General features: G+C 36.6%; 1 protein-coding gene and 1 long non-coding RNA gene across 2 annotated transcripts in view; one reads left to right on the plus strand and one right to left on the minus strand.

Annotated features, from left to right (window-relative positions):
- The window catches only part of LOC109112694 (E3 ubiquitin-protein ligase SH3RF1), a 44,907-nt gene extending 38,707 nt beyond the window's left edge, over nucleotides 1-6,200 (plus strand). Inside the window, 12 exon segments of the mRNA XM_042755851.1 lie at nucleotides 564-734; nucleotides 1,493-1,524; nucleotides 1,527-1,585; nucleotides 1,588-1,695; nucleotides 1,697-1,781; nucleotides 3,070-3,090; nucleotides 3,093-3,340; nucleotides 3,343-3,354; nucleotides 4,833-5,099; nucleotides 5,101-5,190; nucleotides 5,993-6,118; nucleotides 6,120-6,200. Coding sequence (XP_042611785.1) covers nucleotides 564-734; nucleotides 1,493-1,524; nucleotides 1,527-1,585; nucleotides 1,588-1,695; nucleotides 1,697-1,781; nucleotides 3,070-3,090; nucleotides 3,093-3,340; nucleotides 3,343-3,354; nucleotides 4,833-5,099; nucleotides 5,101-5,190; nucleotides 5,993-6,118; nucleotides 6,120-6,161 — 1,261 coding nt within the window. The 3' untranslated portion in view covers nucleotides 6,162-6,200.
- A 3,383-nt stretch (nucleotides 6,201-9,583) lies between these two features.
- Nucleotides 9,584-10,141, minus strand: LOC122144745. Its single transcript, XR_006159830.1, has 3 exons — nucleotides 10,093-10,141; nucleotides 9,830-9,941; nucleotides 9,584-9,664 (listed from the first exon to the last, which is right to left on the minus strand). It is a non-coding gene; the product is annotated as an uncharacterized LOC122144745 (long non-coding RNA).
- Nucleotides 10,142-13,215: the final 3,074 nt, after the last annotated feature.

A 13,215-nucleotide genomic window follows, 5' to 3' on the forward strand; every position in this document is an offset into this window, starting at 1 on the left:
GCTGAGCCCTGATGGCTTCTCGCCTTTCACCTTTTGTCTGCATATCAACTAAACACAAAAAAAAAAATAAAAAAAAAAAAAAAAAAAAAAAAAAAAACCCCTAAACACACCTGATTTCTGTTGAGTCGCCCATAGTGCTCTGGGTGGAGTATGTTTATGGCTGTAATTCATAACATTCCCTATTTGTCAGGGCAGTTTTTAAAGACTTTTATCAAAGAAATTATTTTACAGTTTAGTGTTGAGAGTAGATGTGTTATGATGCATAATAGCCATGTGGGAACAATCACCAACCCCCCAGTTTGATTAGCAGTACTGCATCTAAGTCCATTTAGAACTCTAAATATTGATAAATACATGAAAAATAAAATGCTAATAATTAAAAATACGAATTTTTATTCAATTAAAATTTATTTAATGTAAATTTAAAAAAAATTTAAAATGAGAGGTAAAATAATATAATAAATAATAACATTTTACATTAATAGTACTTTACAGAATTAAATGAGAGTGTCTTTTTAGTTGTTTGTGTTATTTAAATGTTTTGAAACTTGATTCTGCTCTAGGTATGTGGCGATGTTTCCCTACACGCCCCGTAAGGAAGATGAGTTGGAATTGAGGAAGGGGGAGATGTTTCTGGTGCTGGAGCGCTGTCAGGACGGCTGGTTTAAAGGAACATCCATGCACACCGGCAAGATTGGAGTGTTCCCTGGTAAACTACATGAGCCTGTCAACAGGTATGACACACACCACACACACACACACACAGCTCTTGCCTACATGTTATCACTCAGGCACCCTGTAAGGAACACATTAGATTGTCCTCTGTGTTTCCAGTGAAGTATATCTCTACAGGCACATGCACACCACCCATAAAGGTCTCCACTTGGAGAGATAAATCTGTCTGGTCACGTTACAAAAGGAATTGTAAAGGAATGTTTCAGGTTCAAGAAAGTTACACTTGACTGACAGAACTCATCAATCATAATGTTGATTACCAACTGAAAAAAAAAAAATTGTTTTAAATGTGATATACTGTAGATAGACTGTATATATATATATAATTTATTATTATTATTATTATTATTATATATATATTTTTTTGTTTATGGGCATTTCGCCACAATGCTGTCAATAGTTTTTTTTTTTTGGGACAGTCCTTTAAACTCAGCACTCTCTTGTGGCAGGAATGAGAATTACATACCTATTGTTAATTTATTGAATGAAAACACACATCACCTAAAATATTCAGTATGATGAGGCATTTACAGTCATTCAAAAAGATGTCTTCAAAATATCTTTCTTACAGCTCCTCTTACAATTCATATTTTTTTTTTTTCTCATCAGACCTGTGATGTAAAAAAAAAATGTTAAATGTACAGATGTTTCTGTTGATGTTACTGTAAAATGTGTTGCGAGGACCACAAAAGATTCAGGAAAGAAGCAGTGACATTTAAAGGAGTCTTAAACCTCACACTTCTCTGGTTTATTGCAGGACTGTTTCTGGCAGCAGTCAGCCAAAAGTTCCCTGACCCTTTGCTCCCAGGCTGGAAGTGGTGTGACCATCATCAGCCCCTCCTCTGCTCTTCTCTTGGAAGCCACCCTGGGGGAGTGTCGACCCCCAGTCAACCCCTTCCAGTCTGCCCAAATCCCACCCCGTCTTGCCCACTTCCTGCTGCTGTAGTATCAGCTGCACAGCATACCCACTGGACAGCACCCAAAGTGCTCACTGCATGTGACATCACAGATGACCGTTAACCAGGCACGCAGTGCAGTCAGGACAGGTAGGAATTACATGCACCACACCACATTAACGAACACCACTCAGAATTTTAGTATAAAAAAAAAAAAAACATGATATAATTAAATAGTTGTTTCAAATGTGTTTAACTTCTGATTTAAAATTAATTTGAGGAATAATGCAAAATATTTCAAAAGCAAAAAGAGAAATTACAACTTTCCTGAAAAGCATAATTAAAAAATAATTATTGAAAAGAAAACCTTCAATAATTTGACACATTTTTTATTTATTTATCATAATTTTTTATTATCTCTTGGCAAACAATACTTAAAAAAATACTTTTTGTGGGGAGTCGGTGGCCTAATGGTTAGAGAGGTCGGACTCCCAATCGAAGGGTTGTGAGTTGAGTCTGGGCGGCAGAATTGTGGGTGGGGGGAAGTGCATTGTACAGTTCTCTCTCCACCTTCAATACCACGACTTAGGTGCCTTGAGCAAGGCATCGAACCACCAAAATGCTCCCGGGCGCCGCAGCATAAATTGGCCTGCCCACTGCTCGGGTGTGTGTTCACAGTGTGTGTGTGTGTTCACTGCTCTGTGTGTTGTGCACTTCGGATGGTTTTAAATGCAGAGCACTAATTCGAGTACTGGGTCACCATACTTGGCGAATGTCACGTCACTTTTTCACTTTTTTTCACTTTTTAAAAAAAATTAATGTAAACATGCAAGTAAGTCTGCTTTATTGTCAAATTCTTCCACATGATGTACAGACATACATACAGAGAATTGAAATTGCCTTACTCTCACAGCCCACACACCGGTGCATAACCAGATAACACTAACAGTACAGCCTAAAAATACAGATAGTACAGATCAAATCTAAAATATAGTATATATATATATCACAGTTCAGTGGTGCCTGGGCAGACGAGGGAGGGGGGGGGGCAGTTCCGGGAGGGGAGGGTCAGGGATTCCTGGCAGACTGAAGAATCTGTGTGACGGGTGTGTGGGATTCACCTGCAATGCAGAGGGCTTTGCGGAGTGAGACGGGTTCCGGTAAATGTCCTGGCTGGGAGGGTGAGTGAGACACCAATAATCTTCTCAGCGCTAGCACTTAACTGTGCACATACATTGCACTAAAATTATCAGTAATTTTTTGTTTACAAAGGTAGTAATGTTTCGACAAACGTGACTTATTTTTTTTTTACAAAGTCTTTATCATGGGCAGTCAAAATTTGTCATCAAATAATCATCTTTCTTTTATTCCACATTGTGTCTCACTCCAGATGTGGTCATAGTCAGGACGGGATACGGCAGCACGTGATTGCACAATCAATCCCACAATCCTGTGTCCTACCTCCTAGCACAGCTGTGGTTCTTCAGGCGTAACCCTGTCCTCGGGCTCCAGCCCGGGATCCTCCATCCGCCAGGGTCGGCGTGGCTATGGGCTGGGACGCCGCCTCCTTGAACCTCTAATGTACGGAGGCTTCCCACTTTGGACAGTGATGTGCTATGAGACCTGTCACTGTTGGTTAGCCACTTCCTTTGAACCCAAAATCTCTCCCCGGTTCAGCCTTGAATCATGGTGTTGCGTGTAGACTGGATATAAGGACTGCAAGGTGAGAAACTAAAGAACCTGAAGGTGTTGAAAATAAAGTGTTACAAGGTAGTTTCATGGCATCCTGCAATCCCTCTCCAGCTTTTTTTTTTTTATGGTTTCTTTTGCTTTTCCCTCCCATCAAGTATAATCTTTTTATGTGTGCGTTGGTTAAGAACATTTGGGCAATTAGAAATGTTCACAAGATTTGCTGCGCTGGATGGTTATATAGAGCTGAAATCATCATAATTTTCTATGATTCAGACTGTTCTGCAAACCCAGGGGACAAAGCCCTGAGTTTTGTTAACAAAGTTCAGGGGGGATTTCTAGCAATCTACATGGTACGGTGTTAGCTGACACAGATTGTTCAGAGCTTCAATTTTATTAGCCCCTCTTTTTTACAGGATCTCTTGAGATGATGCATTTTCTTTTTGTATTGGATAGCTGGGATAATATTAGAGAAAGGACTGAATGAAAATGCTATGGAGCAGAATGATTAAATTGAGTCATGGACAGTTAAATAAGTACAAACAATATTAAATAAAATAATATGATTGTGTCATGGCAGTAGACTGGGTTTCCATCCACAGTTTTATTTGTTTATTAATTATTATTTAATTTTTGCCTCTCGTTATTTATTATGATTAGAAGTTTAATTCATGTGACTTTGCCTCAGTGAATATTTCACGCCGATTATTGGCTACTGTCACCTCCCCGAACATGGGAGGTGCTTCAGACTAAGGCCATCTGTTGACACATAACTAAACAAAAATGAAACACGACGGTATTTGTCTGTGTGCAAATCATTTATTACATTTAATGCTCTTGGGCATAAATTTTTTGAACTATTCTACTTGTTCTCTTTGACCCAATTAAGATGTAGTTGTATTTACAAAACTGACAAAATTTCAAAATGGTTTTACTGTAATATGCCGTTAAGATTACGGTGGAATACACTACACAACTTTGAACAAGTTGACCAAATCAGAGCCAGTCTGAAGATCAGATTTAAGTTGGACAGATGTTCATAGAAAATCATATATGATGGTCACCGACGTTTGTTTAGCTTCGACTATGATTCGGGCTAGTTGGAGGATATCAAATATGTTTGATATTTTGAGCTGAGTAAAAACACACTGGTTTTCATTTGTCATGTTCTAGCAACCTCGCACATGTTTCTGTGTGAGTTTGTGTCGGTAGGAACAACAGAAAGTTGGTTAGTGTATGATCCCCGTTTTTCATTCCTGTGTAACTTTTTACAAAAGTCAGAAGTGTACGGTGCCTAGTATGTTTAAAATCTGTTCAGATTTCAAATTTGTGTAGTATGTTACAGGACTTTAGATGGAAACATTTCAAATATGTCATTTGATTTCTATTTGATGACATTTTTATTGGATCTTCAGAGATCCTGTGCTGATAATTGCATGTTTTTGTGGAAAAGACTGTTTGCATTTAACCTCTTAATTTGTACCACCAGATTAAATATGTCATTTCAGAGAGAGAAAAAAGAAAGGCCTACTGAAACTGCTGTCTAATAAAAAAGAAGTTCACTTCATCTCTCCCATCCCCTAAGCGCCTACACTGGAGTATGAGCAGTTCAATGTCATGGAGTAAATGCCCCAGGGGGCAGTTGGACCTGAAATGGCTCCACCCAGCTCCAGTGGCAGCAGTGGACACAGCGGCCCGCAGCTGGGACCTGTCCCATGGATCTCTGAGCTCTCTGCATCCTCATCTTCATCGAACACAGATGCAGTGTCACACAGAAGCTGCTCCCCAGGACAACACTGCCCCAATCGCTCACTCACCTCCACGACAGCCATGCTCCTCCCTCCCTCTCCATACACAGCATGACGGCCCGGCCAGTGTTTAGTAGAAAGGTACAGTACGATAAAAAAATGTTCAGTAAAAACACCTAGAATGATAACTATAACAATAGCTCTAGGGATGGGCAATAAATGATATTATTAAGATGGAAATAAATGTGTGTCTATAATGATAAGCTCTGACATTTTTTACTCTCAACAGGCATTAATCTAACAGCTGATCACATAGCTGATTTAACGTAAGTGAGGATAGCAAACCAAAGTATACTGTGACATATTATACCCAAAAATTATTCTACATACATACAGTGAACTACCAGATAAAAATTTTGGGACCAAAAATTTCAGATTATTTTGACCTGAACATGTTTTTGCCTTAAATGTTATCTGACATAATCAAGATGAATTTGTTTTGACAAAGTTCTTGTCACACAGCCTAAATTTTGATGCCTAAGTGATAGGTGTCCACAACAACAGATAGCCAAAGTAATGATCTGCTTATTATAAAGCATGTGACCGTAGTTTTGTCATCTGTAGCACTTTAAATTTTTGAGCTCTTTAAAGCAGCATGGATTCTGATTGGCCGTCAGTGTTTTTATCGCTCATCAGCTAAAAAAAGTTCTGAAAGTGACTCCAATGATATCATTCTTCTGCGCCGCTATCATTATATAGTTGTGGTGTGTGGACTTACCATTCTTATCAAATTCTAGATGATTTTTATAACTATTATATCTTAACGCTATATTACTTATTGTGTTTGGTAAACAGTTCATATTCAGACTTCACACTTGAGAAGAAACATTGCCTGACTTTCTAAACGCCAAATTATACCTCCAGGTACCGCAGGTGTCCCACCCCTCCCCAAAGCCAGTTACAGAGCTGGAACTCAAGGAGGGAGACACAGTTTGTGGCACAGAAACGAGAGGACGGGTTGGTTTTAAAGGAACACTACAGAGAAACGGCCCGAACCGGGCTGTTTCCGGCAGCTTTGTTGGACAGTATCTAGCACACATGGTGTCTAAGAACATAATATTTAGATATTGAATTCTCCATACTTTGAAAATACAACACCAGACCCCAGCCTTAATAGTTGTTGGGATTGATGGTAAGCTTAGTGGTGATCAGTAGGACTGGGCTGTTTAGGCATTTGGTGCAAACTATGAGGGGCCACCAGCTGTATGGATTTGACCATTTTATAAAAACCCTCAAAACCAACTCCCACTCCAGTCCCAGTGGTTCATAGCATTACGAAATACTTTTCCTGAAACAATAACGAAGCAAACAAAGTAGCCATTCGCATTGTGGGAACCCTACTTGTGTAACAGTAGATGAAGTTGTGATAGGGATCTAATTCTATGCACACTGTAAATACTAAAGACGCTTAATGTGTGCCTTGTACTGTCTCAATTTACTGTATATGTTTAAACGGTAAGCTGATAAGAGTCATGACAAGAACGATATGAATTTTCTCTCATCTGAAAAACATTTAACTTATTTTTACTTCGTAGAAATTGAAGTTTTCGGGACCGTTGTTATGTGAGCGATTGGTACATGCCTATGAGCCTGATTACTGTCAATGTTAGTTCTAGTTGCTTGAAATAAAATGAAACATCAATACTAGATGAAGAGCCGAATGAACTCGCCACGTTGGTTTGACATCCATATCTACTCAGCTTGCTGTATTTGGCTCTTGAGTCATATTGGATGAGAAGTGAGGACCCTGCAGGCTTTCGTCTCATGTTTGATGGTTGTGCGGGTGTAAACGCTGATATGGCTTTTTTGTGACGGTTGCTGAGCTACACTGAGGCGAAGGAATGAAGGTTAGTATATTGTATTTTTAAAAGATTTACAATGTCAGACATTTTAATCAAATATTCTAATATTTCCTTTGCAAACATCATTGCTTTTGGTAGTAGAAAAGCTGTTAGTCAGGAACCGAACATCACACTCACTAACAGACACAAGCACAGAGACCCCCGTGATACTTACAGTGGGAAATATTATATATGCTCATTATTAATGGGCTTTTGTGCATGTGTTTTTTGTTCCCTCTCATGGGTTAGATTTCCTTTCTGGAATGTTGTACTGGTCTGTACCAGATACATAACTCACCAGTGGGTCCTTTATTTGAGCTAAACCAGAAATCACCTTTACATAGCATTACAAACTACACTGATTTACACATGAGTGGGAAAAAAAAAGGTCAGGTCGTTCTGATGTTGTCTGCTGTACTTTAGTCATTTTTTAATGTGATCATTTCATGTTTGGTATACTTATGACCTGGTGGTTTGGAGTATTTTATTATATGCTTCAAACATGTAGATGAAATGTTATTAATATATTATTAATTATGAAAGCCAACAAAAATGCGGTCTTTGATTAGACTTTTTAAATTTGATTTAAAAAAAACCTTGTTTTAACATTGGTTCATTTTGAAGAATTTTTTCAATCTGTTGTTGTCTTGCTGCCTTTACTTAACTAACAAGATTGCGCCTTACATCGATGGACTCTTGTTATATAGTGAATTTACCCATCAGTCGTCCCTAGTCTAGAATAGGCTTTATTTGTATCCATGATTCTTCTGATTTATGATCACCTGGATTTCCATCTGACCAGCTGTGATAAACCATCATGAGTCTCGTTGCTACATTTCTGGGCTGTCAACTAGATTATCCACCCACAATCAGGCGGGCATTTTCACACCATCTGTTCACCTGCTTGAATACAAGCATGTATCACCAGGTTTATACTTTAAAAAAGATTTTATTCAGTTACTCATCTCAGTCAGCGATTTAGTCATGCAAGATTGAACGGATTCAGACTAAATGGCATTATTAGTCAACAGCAGAAGCAAAAGTTGATCACCCCCCTTACATTTCATTTAAACTCATTAAAGTGTGTGTTAGATGTTATGAGGATAAAATATAAGACAAAATAACTTTTATAAAAACATGTATTCTGCGATACACGTTGTTAGTTGAGTATATTGCTGACAGTATTGTGTAGGTGAATGAGCAGAAGCTACATACAGAAAAAAATGCCGTATAATGACTTTCAGGACTTGATTAGCTCTTCTGATCGCCCTATAGTTATTGCTCATCATTAAGATTTTTTTATTTCCCCCACATTGAAAGTTTATTTTTGCACATGCAACCACCGCAGGCCTCACACAGACATGCCCTCACATATGTTCCTTAGAATTCATAAATCTAGTTTTCATCAGTCACGCACTTTGCTCATGCAATTGAAGTTACACCATCTCCCCCCAATGTCCATTATTAGTTGGTGAGTCTGTCAGTATTTTTTAAGTCCTCGATGTTGTCACTGTCAGTTTTTACCCCAAAAGTCACGATTGAACCGACGTTGCGGACAGTCTCTTTTTTGAGATCTTTCAGTTGTTGATTGAGGTTGGGCCCAAACCTAAATGAGAGTTGATGCCTATTGTAAGAAAGGAGTTTCTTTTCTTTGGACAAAATAACTGGAAGTTGTTATAAAATTTTGAGTGCACCAAAAAAAAATTCACATTGGATGAATTGTTCACGTTGTTCTGATTTTAAAAGCTTAAAATGTTGTATCACCAGAATCCAACACACATTGGGTTGTACACTTTGTGTGATAATTTCACACAAACAAGTGCTCTTGAACACGACTCATTATGACACCTTTTTTTATTTTTTTTTAGTTTTTTTTTAATTCTCTGTTGGTCTGAAAAATCAGAGACCGGGAAACACAACTTCCTTCAGTTTGTGTTGTTCCTTCTCTTACATAATTCTTGACTGTGATTTTAAAAGTCTACTCTAAATCTCCTATTCAATGAAAACATTTCTTTTTATTGCGATGTTGACGGTTACAGAAAACTCGTACCAAAAGGATACAGTTGTGTCAATCTCTAACAGTGCTCATCTTGTTCTTCTCCGGTTTAATATTACATGCGTGGGCAGTACAATCTGTGAGCTCTGTCTGGGATGGCCACTGTGTGTGTGAGCTGGTGTGGATTGCTGTTTAAACAGGAATCTAGCAGTTGTAATACATCACATCATCCTGACGAGAGAGAGGAAATAAATGGTGAGGATGGCACCCCCGGCAGCACACATCAGTGTAACGCTATCACACAAGTAACAGACCATTTGTTTTCCACCTGCTTGTCTTGTTCTCGCTACCATCTTTTAAATCTCTTCTCCATCAGGTGGTCCCACCTTATTAGCAGTTCTGCTTCCTACAACACCTTCACAATCACAAAAGAAAGTAATGATGATGATTTTAAACACAAGTCAACTCACATCTAATCACTAAGGATTGTCAGTTTTTGTTTTTTTGTAACCTATATTCTTCTATGTTTTGTTCTGAGTACAGCCTATTAGCTGAATTTAAAAGAATTGGGTTGCTATAGTTATCAGAAGTGTGATAGTGGTTCAGGTACTGTAACTTTATACATCTCCAGCGATATAAATGCCAAAGTACTGCCAAGAAAAAGCACTGAGCAAAACACTCCCAGCAGAATGAAAACAACTATGGAGAAACAGAAATGGCTTGACAAAAAATCTTTTTTCTTTTTTTATGTAGTACAAATATGCATAAATCATAAAAAGTTCCATGCATTCTTTTTTTTTTTTTTTAAATACTTGAAAGTTAATCTAGAAAACATTATTGTAACCAAAGTCTGACTTGACTTACATTGTGGGTGTGTGATGTTGTGGAATCAGTTCAAGTTGTAGAGTAGTGGAGTCTTGTGTTAGGTGTGAATGTTGATGTGTTGTCAAACTGATTGTGTGGACAGGAGTTTTTTCTGTTCAGGAGCCAATAAGTGTAAGTGATAAAATAACAAAAAAGCATGTCATCTACAAGTTGATATCATTCTTCTTAATATTTAGATTTTCTCAAGAAAACAAAAATGAATAGCAATGGTGATCTGACAACAGAAATAGAAGAAAAACTACCTTCAACATGAAGTACACATGTACACCGAAGTCTGACAGCGAAGTACTTTTCTTGCTGAGACGAGACAACACACTGATAGTCCCCTTGGTCCCTCTGTGGTCAGTGCTGATATAATGTAGAGAGAAAGATTTCCTGGAGTGTTTTGGATTGAACATTTTGACTCTGTTCTTGTAATTTCAATCTGTTTATTTGGGTAAATTTCTCTTAAATATAGCCCTTTTCAAATATTTCCACTGTATGTGTTCAGGTTTAGCCAGCAGTTCAGGTGCAGGAATAGGCAGAAGGACAGACCTCCTGAATATCCAGTCACTGCAACTGTCCTTCTGTTCTCAGCCAAATCACACCCTGAAAACATATTTATACAAATGGTGTTTATATTATATTTCAGTTTAAATGTAAATAAAAAAAAAATCCTAAAAAAATTATTTCAGCATAATATTGCAACCAAAAAAGGCCTGCATTGAAGTAAGTAAAGAGAAACTCAAGGTCAGTAGAAGTGGGAATTTACAGATATTATGTCTGACACCTGCTCCAAATTTCCACTTACCTTTAACATTTAAAACAACATCTGTAAAAAATATTTGGTTGGAGGTAATGCATCTCTATAGTAGCCCTACAGATGCGTTCGTTCTGAGGAGTCAAGAAATGGAAAGAGACAGATTTGTTGGAGAAAGTTCATCAAACAGCACACGTCCTGCTTAACTGTATTTCTCATCTTGAAATACTTGAATCCATTGATTTCCCTGCAGAAAGTACCAGGTGAATGGACTGGGGGTCTGGAGCTGGGGGGTCAGCGCGCACAGGAGGCAGAACAGCACAACTGAAGCACCTGTGTATCCTGTTATTACTATTGTCTGCTGCTCATTTGAAACAATACAGCCTGCAAACAAAAAGAGTTTATCCAGAGCATTCAAATATAGGCTTTACAGAAATATATAATATAAATGTATAATAGAATGCACAAATACAATTTAATATGCACTGCTTTACAAAAGCGAGAAATCTGCCTTCTGATTTTATTACAAAACAACCAAGATTTATATTTCATTGTTTATCATTTCCTTTAAAGATTCAAAGAGCATTTCCATTTTAAATGTTTTGGAATTGAAAAAATTAACTGCAGGCATAGACGAACGGTTCCTATCTTAGAAAGAGAAAAAAAAAATACAAGCCACAATTTGTAATTCTTCTATCATCAACAAAAATTCAGAGCTCCACAAAAAAAAAAAAAAAAAAAAAAAAAATTTTCAAAATTTTTCATTTTAAATGATGTTTTTTATTTATTTGCAAATGGATTTGTTTAAGAACAACAGGCACATTCTTCTATCTCCACTTTGATTCCTTCCAATTATAATAATAATATGTGAAAATCTAGAACTCACACCTGTACTGAAATGAAACATAAAAGAAAAAAAAAGTCTCAAAGTACCAGGTGAATGTCCCGACTGTAGACTGAGGGTCAGCACAGGAGCAGGGCAGCACAACTGAAGCACTTGTGTATCCTGTTATTACTATTGTCTGCTGCTCATTTGAAACAATACAGCCTTCAAACAAGAGAGTTTATTCAGAGCATTCAAAAAGGGTTTACAGAAATATATAATAAAATGTACAAATACAATTTGTATGCACTACTTTACAAAAGAGAAAGCTGCCTTCCTGATTTATTCTAAAACGACCAAGATTTATATTGCATTGTATTTCATTTCAAAGAGCATTTCCATTGAAACCTTTTGGAATTGAAAAATTAATTCAAAGCTCTGCAGGCATGAACAGACAGTTCTATCTTAGAAAAAAATACAAACTAACATTTTTAATTTTCTTTTACCACCATTAAGGTTCAATCCTTCATTAAAAAAAAAATGTTTTAAGAGTTTTCATTTTAGATGTTTTTATTTTTAAATTGTTGTTTTAAAGAACTACAGATACTCGAAATACAGCCTGCAAACAAAAGAGTTTATCCAGAGCATTCAAATAGACTTTACAGAAATATATAATAACAAGAAAAAATAAAAGCTGAAAAGATCCAAGCATCATTTAAACCTTAATAGTATTTAATGAACAACACAATGTTACTCAAATCTCATCGGATTTAGGTTATTATTATTATTATTATTATTATTACTCACAAATACTTTTTTTCATTTGTTTGCACTACTTCCCTTTTTGTAAACAGACAGCCACCCGGAAACACTTTCTATGAAGCCCGTATTTATAATACATTATAAGGGTATTCTTAGGGCATTATAATGAATACATAATGTATTATAAAAAAATAAAAAATAAAACTTATAATATGTTGTATCATCTCATGATTAATTGTAACAACAGTTTTAATGCATTATAATATTTACTTATTTGTGCTTTTAAGAGTATGATGATTTATAACACAATGAATGCATCCACTTAACTTACAATGGATTATATTTCCAATAGTTATAAGTCTCATATCTTGCCATCGTTAACTTGTTACTTTACTTAAAGCAGACAAAGACCACTTATGAATAATAACAACACCAATAATAATAGTAATCCCTCTTGGTGGAATGATCTGCCCAACTCAGTCCGAGCAGCCGAGTCCTTAGCCATATTCAAGAATTGGCTAAAAACACATCTCTTTCATCTTTTTTGACCCTCTAACTCTAGCACTCTCTATTCTAATTTTATTCTTTTAAAAAAAATTCCCTTTTAGACTTACACTCAGGGGCGGATCTAGGAAATAATTTTTAGGGTAGCAAAGGGGTGGCATGGGGTCTATGAGGGGTGCCAACACCAAAGCAAGCCCCCATGCATAGTTTTTAGGGATTTATGGTCTGACAAACACAGTTGTATATCACAAATATTGTATTACCATTAAGTAATCATACTGTTTAAAAATGAAAAATAAATAACCATATTTCAATATCCATCATGGCACCAAGTCAATACACAATATAAAAAACAGGTTATAAAGATTTCTGAGCTAGTATCACTAAAGAAGACATGCGGATCTATTAAAATTACATAGGCTACTTAGATGGTATAATCACGTTTAGTACAAGTTTAAGAGCAACAAAACATTTAGAATTTCCTAACATTAGAAAGAATAACAGTAATATCAAAGCACTGAAACTGGATCAGTTTTG

Source organism: Cyprinus carpio, unplaced genomic scaffold (genome assembly GCF_018340385.1).
Source record: "Cyprinus carpio isolate SPL01 unplaced genomic scaffold, ASM1834038v1 S000006753, whole genome shotgun sequence".
In the NCBI taxonomy this organism is placed as follows: domain Eukaryota; kingdom Metazoa; phylum Chordata; class Actinopteri; order Cypriniformes; family Cyprinidae; genus Cyprinus; species Cyprinus carpio.